The sequence below is a fragment of the Chiloscyllium punctatum genome, chromosome 1 (assembly GCF_047496795.1).
Source record: "Chiloscyllium punctatum isolate Juve2018m chromosome 1, sChiPun1.3, whole genome shotgun sequence".
NCBI classification, from domain to species: domain Eukaryota; kingdom Metazoa; phylum Chordata; class Chondrichthyes; order Orectolobiformes; family Hemiscylliidae; genus Chiloscyllium; species Chiloscyllium punctatum.
Window position 1 is genome coordinate 43,027,035 of NC_092739.1, and position 21,038 is coordinate 43,048,072.

Sequence of the window (21,038 nt, forward strand, 5' to 3'; positions counted from 1 at the left end):
TGGGGAGAATGAGCAAACTCCACACAGACAGTCACCCGAGGCAGGAATCGAACCCAGGGTCCTGGTGATATAAGATAGCAGGATTAACCACTGAGCCATCATGCCGCCTTAGAGAAGTGAATTCATGTCTTAAAGACTGGTGTCTGAGAAGTGGGGCATTGCATGAAAACTAGAGAAAGTGAGGTCTGTATCATTAGGATGGTCTTCACCCAAACTGGAACAGGTCTGGTGTTCTCAAGAACCACAAAAATCAGGTAAGTAGAGAAAGCTTTAAACTAAACAAGCGGGTGAGGGATCAAGTTTGTGTATTTGCAACAGAACAAGAGGTAGAGTCAAGATGGAGAGCACATTATTGTCAAAAATAAAGTTCAGAGAATGATATGAATCTGAACACATGTAGCATTCATGACAAAATCAATAAATTCATAGTGCCCTGAAATGAATAACTATGATCTAATAAATATTATGAAGACATGGTTGCAGGATGACAAAGACTAAGTTCTGAATATTGTGGGGTATAAGGCATTACCTACCTAATCATCTAGATGCAATAGCTAGAAGTGAGCTTGGCTCAGGAGATCAGGTTGTAGAATCTTGTTGGGTGAAGATGTGGATAGTAGGGAAAGGAAGTCACTTGTGGGAGTGATCTTCAGGCCATTAATTAATCGCAACGTAGCATCCTACTGATTATATATTAAATACTGGGTGCTTGTAACAGAAGGACAGCAATAGCAATGCATGAGTTTAATCTACAAATAAAGTAAAAGAAAAATCAGAATGGCAATGGTAGATTCAAGAAAGACATCATAGAATACTGTTGAGGTAGATCCTTAGAGCAACACGTTCTGGAACTGACCACACAGCAGGCTGTGCTAGACGTGGTATCAGTGATGACGTAGTAATGATCATAATATGATTGATCATTATATCCATTATGAAAGGGAGAAGAGTGGCTCTCTAAGACTAGTAACTGAAAAAGAGCAATTATGTGAGTTAGCTGAAGTGATATTAGGCTAACAGGCAGGTCAGTACAGAAGCTGTGTCAGATATCCACTCCTTCTAAAAAGAATTTCCAAGGGCTAGACCACCATCTGCAGTTAACTAAATGAGTTAAGGAGAACATCAAACCGAGGGAAAAAGCATACAAAAAAAAGGTAATTTACAACTGGTCAGAAGGCAAATAATCACATAAAATGAATAAAGAATTAATCAAGAAAAATAAATTGGAGCTTGAGAGAAAACTAACTAAAAATGTAAAAACAATCAGAATTTCTATAAGTATTTATAAAGAAAAAGAGTAAGTGAAGTGATTAGGTCCTCTAGAGGGCAAGAATGGGAGTCATAACAGGTAAAAAAGAAATAGTGAATATGATAAATAAATCTTTTGCCTCTGTCTTCACTATAGAGGATAGAAGAAGCATCCCTGTAGTAGCTGCAACCCTGAATATTGAAGAAAGAGGAACTTGGTGAAATTATCACCATTTAGGAAATGGTACAAAGAAAGCTGATGGCGCCACAGCTGATAAGTCTCTGGGTCCTCATTTGACTTCATCGTAGTGTTTTAAAAGAGGTGGCTAATGAGACAGTGGATGCTTTGGTGTTAACTTCCTAAAGTTTGTTATATCCCATGAAGGTTTCACTTTGACTTTAAAATAGCAAATATAACCCCTTTATATGAGGGAGGGAGGGAGGCAGATAATAGTGAATTATAAGCTAGTTAACTTGATGTCAGTCATGGGGAATCTCTTAGAAGCAAATCACTGAGGTTATAACTATGTCTGTGCTAAGCCCACAATGTTTTATAATTTATATTATTGAGTGAGATGAAGGATCAAAGATATGATTGCTAAATTTGCAGATAGCACAAAGGTAAGTGAACAAAGTGTCACTTAAACAGAGAATAACTACAGAATTCTGAGATGCACAGGGATCCAGGTGTACCAACGCATGAAACACAAAAGATTACTTTGCAGTGATGGCACAATCAGTCAATCTAATGTGTTGCTAGCCTTTTGAAATGACAGAAATTGAACATAAGACAAGATTTTTGCTTGAGTTATACAGGGCATTGATGAGGCCACATTTTAAATATTATTTACAGTCTTCCGATTTAAGGAATGAGGTAACTGCATTGAAGACAGTTCAGAGAAGGTTTACTAGATTGATACCTGTAATGAGTGAGTTGTCTGATTAGAAAAGCTCAAACAGACTGGGCTTGTTTTCACGAGTTCAGAAGAGTGAGGAGTGATTTGATAGAGGTTTAAAAGAACTTGAACGTTCTTAACAATGTGAATATGGAAAACATGTTCATGCTTGTGGGTAAGTCCAGAACTAGGAGACATTTTTTTTCTCTGAGGATTGGGTGACTTTGGAATTCTGCCTCAGAAAGTTTCAAAGGTGGAGTCATTGAATACTTTTAAGATCAAAGTAGTTAGATTCTTGTTAGGCAAGAAAATCAAAGGTTATTGAGGATATAGGAAATGAGGAATTTGGGACATCAACAGATTGGCCATAAACTCATAGATAATTGGAGGAGCCTTGAAGGGCTGAATAGCCTATTGCTGTTCCAAATTTGTTTAGGGAACCTTCACTTGACATTGAGGGCTGAGCTGCAGTGTTGGAGAACCAAGATTGGCCTTTTCCAGCACCAGTACCCAAATGCATACACCACAACTTACAAAACATAATCCCTATGAGAGAAGGCAAAGAAAATCCCACACAAAGTCACGTATGGATTAGGTGTGTTCTTCAGAAGGAGCAAGAGCATGAGGGTCTGGTTTTCTCAAGTCCACACAAAAGTCCAATCTTTGATCTTTCACAAAGATTATAAAACCAGAGCAGCCACCAATTGAGTCCAAGTTGCGATTAACTGGATACCCAGCCTACTCAACAGGGATATGCTTTACTTACCATTACCCACCCAAGGTGGCATTAGTACTTTGCTCCATTATAATTTCTAAATGAATTTTACCGGGAAACTGCATTATGGAAATAATATTGAATTGGGAAAAATGTCACAGGCTTAATTAAGAGTTAAAAATAATAAGGCAAAATTATTTTTCTAATGTGAAAGAATTCAGAGACATTATGTTCGTAAATAGAGAAAAGAACCAAGAAAGGGACTGGAACGAGGCATTATAATGGATGGCTATTCTTCTACTCATGAAGAATGTGATTTTCTTATTGGCTGTGTACCTGAATTATGTTCCTCTGTGGGAAGACTGCAATTCCTATTTTAAGACCGTAAGATCATTAGAAATAGGAACAGGAGGAGGCCATTCAGTTCAGGCATTCCTCATTTACACTTTCTTGCCTTTTACCCACAACCCTTGATTCCTTTACTGATAAATATTTAGCTATCTCAGACTTAAATATATAGAAGGACCTTGCCACCACAGTTCTCTGTGGCAAAGAAATTCCAAAGACTCTGAACCTTCAGAGAAAAAAATCCTTCCTCATCTCAGTTTTAAACTGGTGCCTCTTACCTCTGAGACTATGATGTATGGTCCTAGACTCTCCTTAAATGTTCAGCAAGTGAAGGTTTGTATAAATGAAAAGTTGTGGAATCAGTTAAAAGCAATTATAATTTAATACAAAGTACTATCCTGTTTAACATATTAAATATTAATGATTTCAGATTAGAAATTAACCAGCAACTAGACTTACCATTAAAAGTTGGAGTCGACCATTTGTGCTTTCTACCTGTTGCCTGAATTCATTTTTTTCTCTTTTGCAATTGTAAATCTCGCAATTAGATTGCTCTACTTGTTTTTCCAAGTTCTCTATCTGATAAAACAGCATAAAATTGCTATGAAGCTCTGAATCAGTTTAAACCAAGTGTTTCCTTGTTCTACAACACTGGGGAAAGCACTGCCTGCACATGTGCAGTTGCAATCTCAGTGTTAGCATCAGAATGCCAGCTGCATTAATGATAGCAAACTCACTTGCTTGACACAGACTAACTATAAAATTCAAGTTATCCGTTTTTATTATTGCATTCCTTAACCAAGTTAACCAACCAACTAACTGCAAGGTTTTGCGTTGAGCACACTTATCATTTAACTGTTTCTTCTGTAAAACGTCCTATATAACAAGGAAATTCATTAAATGGGATTCTCAAATTTCAACGTGGAGATTTGATTCTAATATTTAAGGATAAATTTGCAGGACCTGATCTAACGTTGTGGGAAGTAAGACAGAAAATTACAAGACCCCTTGCAGAAATACTTGCATCATCTATAGCTACAGGTGAGATGCCTGATCACTGGAGGGTGGTTGATGTTGTACCTTTGTTTAAAAAAGATTGTAAGGAGCAACCGGGAAACTATAGACCTGTGAGTTTGCGTTCAGTTAGGGGCAAAATGTTGGAGGTATTTATAAAAAATAAGATTTATGGACATTTAGAAAGGCAAAAAATTGATTAAGAATCGTCAGCATGGTTTTGTGCAACGAAAATCATGTCTCACAAACTTGATTGAGTTTTTTGAGGAAGTTACCAAAATGATTGATGATGATTGCAGAGCAGTAGATGTTTATTCAGATTTTAGTAAAGCCTTTCACAAGGCTCCACACAGTAGACTAATTAGTAAAGTTAGGTTACATGGGATCCAGGGTGAGCTTGCCAATTGGATATATAATTGGCTTCTTGGCCAGAGACAGAAAGTAATGGGTGGAGGGTTGCTTTTCAGACTTGAGGCCTGTGACCACAGCATTGTTTCATTTGATTGGGTCTGGGTCCTCTTTTGTATATCATTTATATAACTGATTGGATGAGAATACAGAAAGCATGGTTAGTAAGTTTGCATCCAATACCAAAATTGGTGACATTGTAGACAGTAAAGAAGGTTTTCTAAGATTACAAAGACATCTTGACCAAGTGGGTCAATGGGCTGAATAATGGCAGATGGACTTCAATCTGGATAAATGCAAGGTACTGCATTTTGGTGTAACAAACAAGGGTAAGGCCTATACAATTAATAGTCGGGCCTTGGGTGGTGTTGTAGAAGAGGGATCTAGGGGTACAGGTACATAAATCTTTGAAGTTTACATCACACATACACAGGGTGATTAAAAAGGCATTTGGCATGCTTGCCTTCGTTGCCCAGTCCTGTGAGTATAGGAGTTGGGAAGTTATGGAGAGATTTACAGGACATTGGTGAGGCCCCTTCTGGAATACTGGGTCAAGTTCTGATTGCTCAGTTATAGGAAGGATATTATCAAGCTGGAGGGGGTTCAGAAGAGATTTACCAGGATGTTGCCTGGTATGGAAAGTTTAAGTTATAAACTTAAGGTGAGAGGAGAGAGATTTTAAAAAGGCATAAGAGGCTATTTTTTCCCAAAGGGGGTGGTTCGTGTGTGGAATAGTGGTGGATGTGGGTGCAATTACAAAATTTAAAAGACACTTGGATACATACATGAATAGGAAAGGTTTGGAGGGATATGGGTCAGCAGAAGACAGGTGGGGATTATGTTCGGCATGGTCTGGTTGAACCAAAGGATCTGTTTCTGTGCTGTATGACTTTGTGACATGTTTGATTGAAGTTAATACAGAAGTATTTTGACCAAAGTACTCAAGAGAAAAATCATTATCAAATGTTGGACTCAAAAGCCATATTACTTACCAATGAGCAACCAAAGCTAGGTAGAAACACGCGGCATAAAGCCTTATCACCCCAGACTCAACTTAGGGAGTCAGCATTCAAAATCTCATTGAGTTTATGATTTCACCAGAGATTGGGAGCTATGACGTAAGTTTTGCTTTTCTCTGTGCTACACTGGAAGGATGCAGTGGAATTCCATTACAATGCTACTTGGTGGTACAATTGGCAACATACACACACGCAAGTGCTGAATTTTAATATTAAGAATTTCCACAGAGATGCTCACAATGCAACTTCCTATAGAGTGTGAGTGTACATTGCTGTTTCTTTTTCCGAGATCTAAAATTCTGCCTCTGACTGGAAACATTTTAGGAGCAGTTATGCATATGCCAGTAGCAGCGGTGCGCATGCACTATTATAACTGGTGATGTTCCAGTCAGCGGCAGAAGTGTCAAGAATTTACACATCTTTTAACATGGGTCACCCTGTCCCATACAGTCATAAAATTTCTTGTTGAAGCACTATATCTAAAAAGTCATTTTAATTTGTCCCAAGCATAAATCTTGTATAGTTGGGGGTTATGATGCATTATACAATGCATACATTGTTTATAATGCATTATGATAAAACCTCAAAATTAGCATTTTTACATGGGGTTTGTGGATTAACACAGCAGCTACAGTTAACCTTCTCCAAGTTTACTTGTTTAGATTAGATTAGATTCCCTACAGTGTGGAGACAGGCCTTTCGGACCAACAAGTCCACACCAACCCTCCGAAGAGTAATCCACCCAGACCAATTTCCCTCTGACTAATGTAGCTAACAGAGCTTAAAAATGTGTTGCTGGAAAAGCACAGCAGGTCAGGCAGCATCAAAGGAGCAGGAGAATCGATGTTTTAGGCATAAGCCCTTCTTCAGGAATTATGCCTGAAACGTTGATTCTCCTGCTCCTTTGATGCTGCCTGACCTGCTTGCTTTTCCAGTAACACATTTTTAAGCTCTGATCTCCAGCATCTGCAGTCCTCACCTTCTCCTAATGTACCTTGTGAGCGGCACGATGGCACAGTGGTTAGCACTGCTGCCTCATAGCGCCAGAGACCCGGGTTCAATTCCCGCCTCAGGCGACTGACTCTGTGGAGTTTGCACGTTCTCCCTGTGTCTGCGTGGGTTTCCTCCGGGTGCTCCGGTTTCCTCCCACAGTCCAAAGATGTGCAGGTCAGGTGAATTGGCCATGCTAAATTGCCCGTAGTGTTAGGTAAGGGGTAAATGTATGGGTAGGTTGCGCTTCGGCGGGTCGGTGTGGACTTGTTGGGCCGAAGGGCCTGTTTCCACGCTGTAATCTAATCTAATCTAATCTAATCTATCTAACACTTTGGGCAATTCCTGAAGAAGGGTTTATGCCCGAAACTTCGATTCTCCTGTTCCTTGGATGCTGCCTGACCTGCTGCGCTTTTCCAGCAACACATTTTCAGCTATAAGAGAAAACCAGAGCGCCCGGTGGAAATCCACGTAGACACAAGGAGAATGTGCAAACTCCACACATACAGTCGCCCAAGGTTAGAATCGAACCTGGGACCCTGGCGCTGTGAGGCAGCAGTGCTAACCACTGTGGATGATGTGTGCCACTTTCAGATACTGACAACAATTGTTTAACCAACTTATCTCTCTTTGCAGGACACATCTTTCTCATAAGGCGACAGTGAAAGGAAGGGTTTCTGACATTAAATGACTCCTAACGTATTTGTTTATCAGTATGTGCTTTTTTATTAAGTTGAAAGCAATCAAAAGAAGAGATTGTATATAAAGATGTACACCAGACCTTTTCTTCATACATCCTTTTTGCTTCTCGTAATTCAGATCGCAGTTGACAGACTGTGGTCTCCAATTCTGTAAGCTGCCGTGAGTACATTGTGCTCTGATTCTTGGCCTGGTCTCTGGAGGTAGGAAAAATGTTGACTCAATATTTTTCATTATTTACTAACAGAAAAATATGTTTAAAAATTTTAAATGTATATTCAGTAAATATGAATATTCAGTAAATATGAATATGGCTGAACACCAAACAACACTCCCAGAAAATAAACAGAATGGAAGAATTGTAAATACTTGTTACCCAAACTGGGTTCCTCCTTGTTTACAGAACATAATCCAGTTACCATAATTAAACACTCCCAAAACCACACATCTCAATTAAGCAAATAGATTTAAAAGAAGCTGTAAAAGGAAAAATATGTCTACATACATTTTGTACACTGGGGTGAATGAGAAAATACAGGAAACTATTGAAGTTTGATCAAAAGGGCAAAGAGAAACATAATCTTCGCTGGTATGCTGTTGTCCAAGAAAAACAGTAAAATATTCAATAACAGTAAAAGATCTGTCAGAAAGATGAGAACCAAACTGTTGCAAAAAGACCTGGAATATGGGAAGGCATGAGAAACATGCCCACCTCAAACAAGAATATCTCGTGTAAAGTTAAATGAGAAACTTAAAATATTCTCCATCACTTGAGAAAAAAAAACTGGAAAAAAGATGGAACTAAAAGCCTGATGAGATCTCTGGACCTGATGGATTACATCCTGGGGATTTTAAAGGATGTGGTTGTTGTGGAAAGTTTTAGACTTTGAACAGGGTTAAGCACAGCCCAATATATTTATGTTATAAAGACTCTGATGGACGAAAATGAACTGTTCAGCTTTTCTTGCTGCACAACTAGTTTTCCTCCAGTTGGGTCAGAAAAATTCTTCAAAGTCCACTGGAACCTTCAGTACTGCTCACCATGTTGTTTGATGAACCCTAAGCACTATTACCTTACTGAAAGATAAATCAGGTAGATTTGCTGACATCCTCCTCCTTCAGGATGAAGATCCATAGGGACTAACTGGTCTATTGTGGAAAGAAAGTCATTTGGTAGGCTAACAAGCAGAGGCTTTTGTCTAAAACATGACGTTTTTCACTGTTCGATGGCAATTAAGCACAAATTACGTTAGTTCAATATAAGGTTCAAAGTCATTTTTTTACCTTGCAGAGCTACTTTTTGATTTTTAGGAGTTACTTTTTGTTTTTTAAGGGCTCCTCTTTGCAGCCTATTTTCCTATTGCAGTTGTTTTCAAACCTTTACACAACCACTCACTCCCCTTTGTGGTTTTCTTCCTGCCTTGCAGACCCTCATCCTCTCTCGGTAGCTCTCCTCTCCCCTGCTCCACTTCAGCTCCTCTCTCCCCATTTTTCAGGTCACATTGTCATTCCACCCCCAGCTCCATGATTTTGTTTCCAGGACCTAGCTTTGTTACACAGCTTCACACCCCAGGCTCTTGGCCTAATTCCTGGCTTTCCCTACCTCCCTCCCCCGTCTTGCTGACCTTGCTCTGCAGTCTCAGTCATCTGTCCAGCTACCACTGGTCTTGCTGACTGCTACAATTCACCTTGCTTCTTCTGGTTATCCCACATTTGTTGCTGATTGTTTCCTTATGAAATTATCAGTGATAAATGTGGGACAGAACAAGTCTTTAACTGGTGGAGCAGCTCCTCACCATTTCCTTGCATTTAATTAAAATCAGTTATAACATTATGGAATGGCAGACCAGACGGATGGGCTGAATGGGTCGATTCCTGCTTCTATCCCTCATGATCTTTTCTGACTGGTCATTGCCATTAGTGAATTTTCCAGGATGACTTGGAGAATTTGTGGGGATAATTCACCCCCATGTATTTTCACCTCTGGTATGATAGTTACTAACACTATAAGGGAGACCAAAATGGTAGGACATTGCTTTTGGGATCCAGAGCTATTCTCCATCCAAGTCCATATGTCATCATCCTATTGGCATTGATTTCAGCATTAAGCCTTTCAAAGTCTAACACCTTGTGCAACAGCAACCACATCTTTTAAGATCTGCCAACTTTTTAAATCCCAAGAGAGCACATTCTGACGGAGTATGGAACAGAGTATAATCAAATTTGTTTCCATGGTCATCCCCCAATATTGAAGCATATTCACAACCACATTGTCTTGGGGAATCATGGAGTCAGGAAATGTTTGCATAATGATTCCCAGGATTAGGGTATTATCTCCGAGGATGACCTTAACCTTCCATTGTACCTGGAGTAATATGTGGTTATGGGGGTAGTGGCCCGAGTACCTGTGAGCATTACCAACTGATCTATATAAAGGGAATGTGTTTTGTTTGTTAAGGGCCTCTTTGACTTGACGTAGCACAGCTATGAAGGGTGTCAAAGGGGTCATCTAGCTTGTACAGGCTTTAATAAACTTTAACTGTTTGCAGATGTTGGTGTGTGAGAATTGCACCTCTTGTGTGAAACCTTGGGAAAAGAACCTAACGGGGCGACCCCTGTTTCCACAGAATCATTTTCTGTGGTTTCACTTACCCACAGTTTACCACAGCCGGAACTTATAAAATGGTATGTTCCAGCACTACTGTATACATTAAAATGCAAAAGAAGCTTGGATAAAATATTGTTTTAGGTGTTTGATGCTGATAGGATTAACGCTGACGAGTGCTATAAGCACTACTTTGTATGCTGATGTCCTAGAGATTGGCGATAGACCAACTTAACAGGGTCCATTAGATGATCTTCCCCATGTGGCAAGTTTCCGATCAACAAGTGGGTGAATAATGTTAAATGCCTGCTTAAGGGTTTCAAATGCCAACTGGGCGGGCATACCACCCACAAGCTTTCCTGCCCCAGAAAAAAAGAGGAAACTTGATGAGATGTCCATTCTGCACTATGCCAACCAATCGCATGGGAGCTCACTTCATATCCAAACTTACTGGAATCTCAGTGTCAGCTGGAAATATGCACAGTCCTGAACTCCATCATTCTAATCATTGGTGCTCAGTACCTTGGCAAGCAAACAGGGAACATGGGATTGTGACCTCACTCCAGGTGCTCCTTCTTCACAAGTAAACCAGACAGTCCCAACAATCATCCAGCTCAAGGGTGAAATACTTTCAGGTCCCCTTAGAAGTTTCCTCTCGGGTCACTCCAGAGGAACTGCATTTCCACTTTCATCCTCCCTGCTACCCTCAGCCTCAAAGGAGTTCAAGTCAAGAAATTCAAGGGTGCATCTGCCTTTAGGCAAAGTACACTCAGCACATTTGAGTCCTCTGGTCACAAACACTCCAGGGTTTGCCAACCAAACCTCCAAGGCCATGGACTCCATTGTGGATTGGGGTTCCACCACTTCACCTACAGAACCCAAGAATGCATTGAGATGTGGTGGAAGGGAGAGGAAGATAATGACCTTCTGAGGGCACATAGGCAGCACCAATGACACCTTATTGTAAATACATTCACACATTTGTAAATATATTGTTCACTTTTTAATCAGATATGTGAGAAAATATCTGTCGAGCTGCAACTACAAGATTTAGGATAGAGTTTTCAAGAGAAAAACTGTTTCTGCTTATGAGCACATAGATTTAAAGTGATCTGTAAAAGAAGCAAATATGACTTAACAAAATCTTCTTTTCACCCAGTGAGTTGTTAACAGATGGAATGCACTGCCTGCAAATGTGGGGGAGGCAGGTTCAACTGAGGCACTCAAGAGGGTATTGGATTTTTTTTGCATAGAAGTAGGGTGCAAGGTTATTGGGAAAAAGTAGGAGATTGCATGCGGTAAAGATGTTCATTTGAAGAGCAGTGCAGGCATCCTGGTGGGCTGAATGGTCTCCTTGCGCACCGTAACGCTTCTGTGATTTGATTGAAGGTACACAGTCTCGTCACCCTCGGAGATACATGAGGTTTTATGCTCCAGTGCATGAAATGAGCATCTCCTACATCATCTACAGGCTATGGGAACTTGAAAGATGCTTGCTACTTTGGCACCAAGGGTTACTCTTTCAAGACTACAAATAATTGCTTGTGGTCAAAATTGCTTATGGTGGCTTAATGCCATTCACATCGCATGTGCGCCTTTCACCTGTATTCTATCGATGTCTGTGTAACACGGATGCCCCCACCCTCACAGAATGAAACACTACCCTGCTCATTCCATTTATTTGTGATATGCTTTCCTTTGTTGGTCAGAGCATTGAGTACAGGAGTTGGGAGGTCATGTTGCAGCTCTACAGGACATTGGTTTGGCCACTTTTGAAATATTGTGTCCAACTCTGGTCTCCCTCCTATTGGAAGGATGTTGTGAAACTTGAAAGGGTTCAGAAAAGATTTACAATGATGTTGCCAGAGTTGAAGGATTTGAGTTATAGGGAGAGGTTGAATAGGCTGGGGCTGTTTCCCCTGGAGTGTCAGAGGCCGAGGGGTGACCTTACAGAGATGAAAAATCGTGAGGGGCATGAATAGGGTAAATAGACAAGGTCTTTTCCCTGGGGTGGGGGAGTCCAGAAATAGAGGGCATAGCTTTAGGGTGAGAGGGGAAAAATTTTAAAGGGACCTAAGAGGCAACCTTTTCACACAGAGAGTGGTGCGTGTATGGAATGAGCTGCCAGAGAAAATGATGGAGGCCGGTACTATTACAACATTGAAAAGACATCAGGATGGGTATATGAATCAGAAGGATTTAGAGGGATATGGGCCAAATGCTGGCAAATGGGATTAGATTAGTTTAGGATATCTGTTCAACATGGACAATTTGGACCGAACGGTCTGTTTCTGTGCTGTACATCTCCATGACTCAATGACTTGTTTACACCATAATGGAAGGAAACACCAGTCATTTCTCATGCATAGAATCATAGAATCCTTAGAGTGTGGAATCAAGCCATTCAGCCCATCAAGTCCACACTGAGCCTCCGAAGAGCCCCCCAACCCCCCACCCTGTAACCTTACATTTCCCATGGCTAATCCACCTAGCCTGCACATCCCTGGAAACTATTGGCAATTTAACATGGCCAATCCACCTAACCAATGCATTGAGTCTCAGAGACAGCCTCTTCTGACAGCTGGTGAACCCTCCAGTGTTAACATTCCTTTCCTGATAACCCTGCCAATTAACCTGACTTTGAAATTCCCCACATTCCCATCTAACCCATCTATCTTGATCAACCCACCTCACTCCCACAGCCCCAGGAATATTGAGTTAACGTGCCAGATATATCAGTCTACTGTCCCCCATCAGTCATGCTGTTGCTTTTGATAATACTTCCACACCCGACATTACACCTTTTCCTTCAATGCTTACCAGTAGAATTTGCTTCATTTGACACCTTACATGAAAAGCTAGTCTCCACTGCATTACATATCCTTGTGAGCAGACAATAAACAAAATACCCAAGACACATGGAGCATCTATGGTTTTTTAACTTTCAATTGCCCATACAATGACAGTAATGCGTGATGGATTTGGCAAACCAGTTAAAAAGATGCAATTTACTGATTGATTTTCTTGAAAATCATCCTGTGCCTTTTTGGGGAAAGTCTATACTTACTGTATAGCCTCCACTTGGTTCTGGAAACTTGTGGCAAAGCTGCGAGAACGGTTTACTTTTTCAGTTAGTGCTGACAATTCTTCCTCATGTTCATGATTCAGCTGTTCTACTCTATGGAAAAGTGATTACTGGTTATCGTATAATTCATCATGTCGTGCCTTTATCTTTATCTAATCTTAAAATCCCAAAGAAAATTTGCAAAGGTACTATCTGGTAACTCTTTACAAGTGGGTCTCAAAACCGATGCCATTTCAAAAAAAGGAATACCAATTAAGAATTATGATCTTTGCTTGTTATCTTTGAACAGCCAATAAGCTGATCTCCTATGACACCTCTCCACTAGGCTCAGATTTCATACTTTTGAGTGGGATTGGGGGGAGGGGGAGAGAGAGATAGAGAGAGAGACAAAGACGGCATGGGTGTTAACTAAACTTTCCTTCTCAATAAGGGTGAAATTATAGCTGTACTAACCCTAGGAAAAGGAGACAGTGAAAATAAGGCTGCGTAATGTCAGTTGAATATTGTGGAAGTCACGTAAAAGATTGCATACTAAAGCCTGGATTTAGCTGACAGTGTCAGGGAAGGGAAAGCTTTGATATTTGACTATCTTGTAATTTTTTTTCTCTTCCATCACAGTTATTGTCATGTCTAACCAATGTTTACATTTTAACCCTTATCCACCCTTTGCCTCCACTCACCCAGAGGTTACAACTTTCATTATAAGTTGGTGGAAGGTGTTTCAAGTCAATGCTGTCAGACTGTACTCTGATTACCTCCTTCATTATTGCAATAAATTATCACAACCTCAGGTTCATTGGATTAGTCAGAGATGTGGCAGTGAATAGAACGTGATAGTTTTCACACTGTTAAAGCCAATAACATCACCTATAAGTGTGATAAGTGATGCAGTTGAAGGTTGATTCTTCTAAATAGGACTTTACATTGTTGTAGCCTTAAGTTAAGATCTTTTGGTAACATTTTCAATAAAATTAAATGTTTTTTTCTACTCACTTGTGGGTTGTGGGTATCACTGGCGGGGGCAGCAATAATTGCCCATTGAATCATAGAAATGTACAGCACTGAAACAGACCCTTCGGTCCAACTTGTCCATGCCGACCAGATATCCTAACCTAGTCTAGTCCCATTTGCCAGAACTTGGCCCATATCCCTCTAAACTCTTCCCATTCATATACCCATCCAGATGCCTTTTAAATGCTGCAATTGTACCAGCCTCCACCACTACCTCTGGCAGCTCATTCCATACACGCACCACCCTCTGAGTGAAAAACTTACCCCTTTTATATCTTTTGTATCTCTTTTATATCTTTTCCCTCTCACCCTAAACCTATATCCTCTAGTTCTGGACTCCCCCACCCCAGGGAAAAGACCTTGTCTATTTACCCTATCCATGCCCCTCATGATTTTAGAAACCTCTATCAGGTCACCCCTCAGCCTCTGACACTCCAGGGCAAACAGCCCCAGCCTGTTCAGCTTCTCCCTATACCTCAAATCCTCCAATCCTGGCAACATCTTTGTAAATCTTTTCTGAACCCTTTCAAGTCTCACAACACCAGAATTGTAAGCAATTTTCCAAAAGTGGCCTAACCAGTGTTCTTACAGTTGCAACATGACCTCCCAACTCCTGTACTCAATACTTCTTCACTATCCTATCTACCTGCGACTCCATTTTCAAGGAGCTATGAACCTGTACTCCAAGGTCTCTTTGTTCAGCAACAGTCCCCAGGACCTTGCCATTAAGTGTATAAGTCCTGCTCGGATTTGCTTTTCTAAAATGTAGTAGCTCACACTTATCTAAATTACACTTCATCTGCCACTCCTCATTGGCCCATCTGATCAAGATCCTGTTGTAAACTGAGGTAATTTTCTTTGCTGTCCACTACATCTCCAGTTTTGATGTCATCTGCATCAAATTATGTCATTTACCTCTTATGCTCACATCCAAATAAAAAACGAAAAGCAGTGGACCCAGCACCGATCCTTGTGGCACTCCACTGGTCACAGGCCTCCAATCTGAAAAACAACCCTCCACCACTACCCCCCATTTTCTACCTTCAAGCCAGTTCTGTATCCCAATGGCTAGTTCTCCCTGTATTCCATGAGATCTAGACTTGCTAACCAGTCTCCCATTTCCAACTGCACCTTCAAATATCTTTAGTGCATAACAGAATGGTATTTTCCAAGGACTCAAAGCATGAGAAAACTGGCTTGAAGAAATTGAAAGTTAAAATGAAAAAAAATCATCTACCCGGTGTTTTATTATTCCTTACAAACAACAGAGCCTTTAATTTGAAACAAATTTCTTTGAAACTCAAAATTTGAATATGTGGTCCCATTTTGCATAAATTGGGATCTCATGAAAAAAAATTGGTCACTAAATTATGTGATTAAAAGAGGAATGTTAGCCAAGATAATGAAAAATTACCTGTTCTGCTTTGAGGTCAACGTGTGTAAATTTACCATGTCATTAATGTATCACTCAGCACTATCCTGAATGATTATTATTGTTCTGTTACTTATCAAATTAAGTTATGCTAAATCTTCAAAGAACACTAAAGAGGTCCCACACTGGGGTTGACTGGATGTCAAGATCGGACAGAGATACAAGAGAGATTTACGAGAATGGTATCATGAATAAAAAACTTCAGTTATGTGCAGAGACTGGGAGAAAGTGGAGTTGTTTTTCTCAGAACAGAGAAGGTTAAAAGGAAATTTGAGAGAAGTGTTCAAAGTCATCAAATAGGAAGCCATCAGAGAAAATAAGAATAAACAGTTTCTAATGACAGAAGGTTGGGAATTAGAGCACACCGATTCAAAGTGGTATACAAAAGAATAAGCAGGAACATGGGGAAATATTTATTTATTTAAAAAACTGTTGTGAGCAAGAATGCAATGCCTAAAAGGGTGGCAGAAGCAGTTCTAATCACAACTTTAAAGTGGAATTAGATAAACATTTGAAGAGAAAAAAACTTAAAGATCTTGGAGAGACAAAGGATGTGAGACTAACTAGCTCTACCAGAACCAGCACAGGCACAATGTCCTGGCAGCCACCTCCTGCGTTGAATTATTTTACACAGAAGCAGAGAAAGTAGAAGGAGTAGGCCAGTCGGCACTTGAGCCGACTCTGCCATTCAATAATGATCACGATCCAACTCAGTATCCTGTTCCTGCTTTCTCACCAAACCCTTTCATCTCCTGATTCTAATTTTATGATTCCACAAAAATGTAACAGCAAAAATAAAATCACAATTCTTTCCAATTGTTCAACTGGGGACAGTGCTTTATGTGCATGAATATGTCCTGGTTTGATACATGTTTAGTCTCAGCAAAAATATTGTCAAGCAGCCACTGAGGAAAGACAGTTGCCTCCCTCAAGGAGAGGAAGAAACTGGACGAAGAATTAGTGTTGGACTTTTGTATTGGGTCTCCAAGCAGCTCACATTCACATCAGTTGTGAAGGGTGTCAGGCATAATCCTCCTGCAGCAACATATCCCAAGGAAGTAGTGAAGTGAATACACACTTGAATTCAATGTTGTGTCACCCTCTTTATTCGTTAACAGTGTAATAATACTAAATATAGGTTATCATCCTTTCATTAATGATGCATCAAGAGCCCTTTGGAATAAATGGTCTTTCCAAGGGGAATATACAGAGATATTGTTTGAAAGAGCAGCTCCTTCCTGCCTTTAATGTGTGAGCACACTCAGCATATCCAGTAGCCTGAGAAAACAGAAGCAATGAATTTCTGGTCACCTCACCTAAAGCACAGCAAAAAAATGCACTCCGACTGGGATTCAGGATCATATGCTGGTAAGACAGTCAGGCCAGGGGTTTGTCAGTTAATGATTAATCGTGTGAATCAAAAAAAGATTAAAATACAATTGAAATCGCACTTCCTTAAAGTGACAAGTTGTTGCACTTAGACACAGACAGTTTAAAGATGTTGTTCCCAGCCAATGAGGAAATACCAATCGCTGGATGAAACGGATAGTTGAACCCGCAGTGACAAAATGTTTGCCTTGTCATATTTGCCTGTCCTCCTCCCAAGTTACTGATTAAAGTGGCAGTCATCTACTTGCTTGTATACACTTTCTGAAGCAATGCAGATGTTTAACAGCACAATGCAATGAATCCTTATGTTGCTACACAATAAGCCTGTCTGTTCAAAGCATCAACTAACTAGCAATTTTCTGCTCAAATCATGCTTTCTGTTTCATGGTTTACAAAACAATACAAACACAAAGAACAAAACAGCACAAGACCAGACCCTTCAGCCCTCCAAGCCTGTACCAACACATTTTGTCCTTCCATACTAAAACTGTCTTCACTGACAGGATCCGTATCCCTCTATTTCCTTCCAATTCATTTACTCATTCCACCATCTCCTCTGGCAGCGTGTTCCAGGCCCTCACCACGATTTCTGTGAGAAACTTGCCTCGCACATCGAACCTGTGTCCTGTAGTAATTGACCCCTCCACCCTGGGGGAAAAAGCCTCATACTTTCCACTCTATCCACGCCATTCACAATCATATAAACTTCTATCAGTTCGCTCCTCAACCTCCCATGTTCCAGTGAAAACAAACTCAGTCTGACCAACATTTTTTCATAGCTATAATCCTATATACCAGGCAGCATTCTGGTAAAACTTTCCTATACCCTCTCCAATGCATCCACATCCTAATGGTAGTGTGGTGACCAGAACTGTATGCAATATTCCAAGTGTGGCCTCACTGAGGTTCTTTAAAGCTGCAGCATAACTTGTCTACCCTTATACTCAATGCTACTTCCATTGATGGCAAGAATTCCAAAAGCCTTTTTTACTTCCTTATCTACCCATGTTGCCATCTTCAATGATCTGGGAACCTGCACACCGAGATCGCTCTGCATATCAATACTTCGAAAGGTTCTGCCGTTTACTGTATAATTTTCACCTGTACCTGACCTGCCAAGATGCATCACCAGAATAAATTTCATCCACCATTTTTCTGCCCATGCCTCCAACTGCTCTATATCCTGCTATATCCTCTGACAATCCTCATCACTATCCACAACTCCACCATCTTTACTAATTAGACCAGCTCCACAAACTTACTAATTAGACCAGCACTTTTTCCTCCAAATCATTTATGCAGCTCACGAACAGCAAAACTGCCAGCACTGATCCCTGTGGAACACCTCTAGTCACAGCCCTCCATTCCGAAAAGCATCATTCCACCACTACCCTCTGTCTCCTATGACTAAGCCAGTCGATTCTCTTGCGCCTCAGATGCTGCCTGACCTGCTGTGCTTTTCCAGCACCACATTCTTGACTCTGATCTCCAGTCCTCACTTTCACTTCCAAAGATGTCTGTCAATGCTCCAGAAATTTGTTCTCTTGCCTCCCTCAATATTCTGGGATAGATCCAGTTGGGATATGGGGACTTATCTGTTTTAAGATGCACAACACTTCTTCCTTTTTAATAGCAACTTGACTTAGAAACTCGACACTCCCTTTCATGAGATCATCCTCCACCAATTCCTTTTCTTTGGTTCATTTAGGACCTCACCAACCTCTTCAGGCTCCACATATAGATTCCTTCCTTTGCCCTTGAGTGGGCCAACCCTTTCCCTGGTGACGCTTTTGTTTTTTATGTATATATAAAAAGCCTTGGCATTCTCCTTAATCCTGTTTGCTAGCGACTTTTCATGACCCCTTTTTAGCCCTTTGAATTCATTGTTTTAAGTTCTTTCCTAATCTCCTTATATACTTTAAGGGCTTCATCAGTTCCCATTCTCCTATGCCTTATGTATGCTTCCTTTTTCTTGTTGACCAAGGTCATAGCATCCCTGGTCACCCAAGGTTCACATAACTTGCCATACCTATCCAGAATTCTCGCAGAAACAGCCGCTCCTAAACTCTTATCAACTGCTATTTGAAATACTCCCACATGGCTGATATGGATTTATCCTCAAACAGCCGCCTCCAATCAACATTCTCCAGTTTCTGCCTAATATTGTTGAAGTTTGACTTCCCCCGTTAAACACTTTCACCTGACGGCTGCAGTTATCTCTATCCGCAAGTATCTTAAACTCATGATATTTTGGTCACTACTCCCAAAATGCTCCCTCACTGAAACTTCACTCACCTGGCTGGGCTCACTTCCCAATACCAGGTCCAATTTATCCCTTCCCTGCTGGATAGTTTACAGACAGTGTCAAGAAACCCTCCTGAATGGTCCTTACAAATTCTGCCTCATCCAAGCCCCTAGTACATAGTGAGTCTTACCACAACAACCCTGCTGTTTTTACATCTTGCCAAAATCCGTCCACATATTCTCTCCTCTATCTCCCACTGGCTGTTGGGAGGCCTGTAGTATTCCTGAAGAAGGGCTTATGCCCGAAATGTCGATTCTCCTGTTCCTTTGATGCTGCCTGACCTGCTGCGCTTTTCCAGCAACACATTTTTAAGCTCTGATCTCCAGCATCTGCAGTCCTCACTTTCTCCGGCCTGTAGTATATCCCCAGCATTGTGATTTCACCGTTCCTTTTCCTGTGCTATACCCAGATTGCCTCGCTGCATGAATCCTCCGATGTATCCTCCATCAGTACAACTGTGAGATACTCCCTTACCAGTAATGCAAACTTTGAGCAGAACTGTCAGAAACGAAACAATTACGCAAGATCCATTACTGACTCAGTTGATAGTTTTCTTCATTAAAGAGGAATTACATAGTCTTTGAGAAGTTTGAAAAGTAGTTTATAAGCAGCTAAAGATGTGAATATGTCACAGCCATTAAATACTGTAGGTTGATTGGGAGAATATTATATTGATAGTTTTCTTTGAGACTTGAGTGCTGTACTTACTTTGATTCAGTATGGATCCTTAAGGTTATTAGATGTCAAGCGTCTAATCCCCAAATGATCCAAAGTAGCATTATCTTGAATAAAAATTATTTAAAATCCTTACAGCAAACTAATTTTAGATTTTATTTTAGATGACAAAGTAATAACAGTAAATCCAATAGCTTTCATGCACTAAAAAAGATACCTCTTTAGCTGAAAACAGATGAGCACTGATAGAGGAAGAAGAGCAAGGGGGGAGGTCATTCAGACCATTATGCTGTAGAAAGAGCTAATTAGTCCCACACTCTTGCACTTTTCCATAGTCCTCCACACATTTCCTTTAATTATTTATTCAATGCCCCGTTGAAAATTATTTTTGAATTTACTAACAATACCCTTTCACATAGTGAATGCAACGTGCTTTGCAAAATCATTTCTTCACATCATCCTAGGTTCTGTGACCCTTTGCCATGGTAAATAATTTCTTCATACTTAACCTATTACACCCTTCACGATTCTGAATACATCTTTCAAATCTCCGAATCTCTGCTCTTACGAGTACAAGCCCAGTTTAGTCCTTATGTAAAGGACGTACTTCACATTGATGCCATTCTAATCAAATTCTCTCCACTTTCCTTAAGGCATTGACATCCCTCCTAATTAGCCACAGTATTCCGGACGGGGGTCAGGTAGTTTGGTAGGTTCAATGGCTGTTCTGTGAAGCAGAACAACAACAACAGCGTGGATTCAATTCCCACACCAGCTGAGGTTACCATGAAGGACACTCTGTCTCAACCTCTCCCCTTGCCTGAGGCGTGATGACTCGGATTAAACCACCACCTGCTGAATCTCTCTAACAAGGGAGCAGGCCTATGGACTGATAGGACTGTGGCGATTTTGCCCTAGATGGTGACATGAATAGTGTTTAAGAAAGGTTCAGCATCATATTATTGATTTTGTATACTAATTTCTCAATTTGAGAAAGTAAGGATCCACATGAATTTTAAAATAGCATTCTTAATTTGGTCTATCACTTCACCAGCAGGCACCTCTGTTCCTGTTCCTTCTTGTAATTGTACCTCTGAGTTTATAATACTTCTCCTATACCAACATCCCCTCAAGGCCAACTTGGCTGGACAATTGTATCACAGAGTCATAGAGATGTACAGCATGGAAACAGTCCCTTC

General features: G+C 40.5%; 1 protein-coding gene across 8 annotated transcripts in view; it reads right to left on the bottom strand.

Moving 5' to 3' along the window:
- Positions 1–21,038, bottom strand: part of LOC140455186 (coiled-coil domain-containing protein 158-like) — a 170,074-nt gene that overhangs the window by 70,385 nt on the left and 78,651 nt on the right. For 7 of the 8 annotated variants that reach the window (XR_011952850.1, XM_072550361.1, XM_072550083.1 and 4 more), the window contains 2 exons: positions 7,420–7,534; positions 3,667–3,786 (listed from right to left, as the gene is read on the bottom strand). Coding sequence is in view for 7 of the 8 variants with exons in the window: in XM_072550361.1 (XP_072406462.1) it covers positions 3,667–3,786; positions 7,420–7,534 (235 nt within the window). In the remaining variant the exon portion in view is untranslated. The remainder of the gene's footprint in view (positions 1–3,666; positions 3,787–7,419; positions 7,535–21,038) is intronic. The other variant, XM_072550158.1, reaches the window with a different exon arrangement.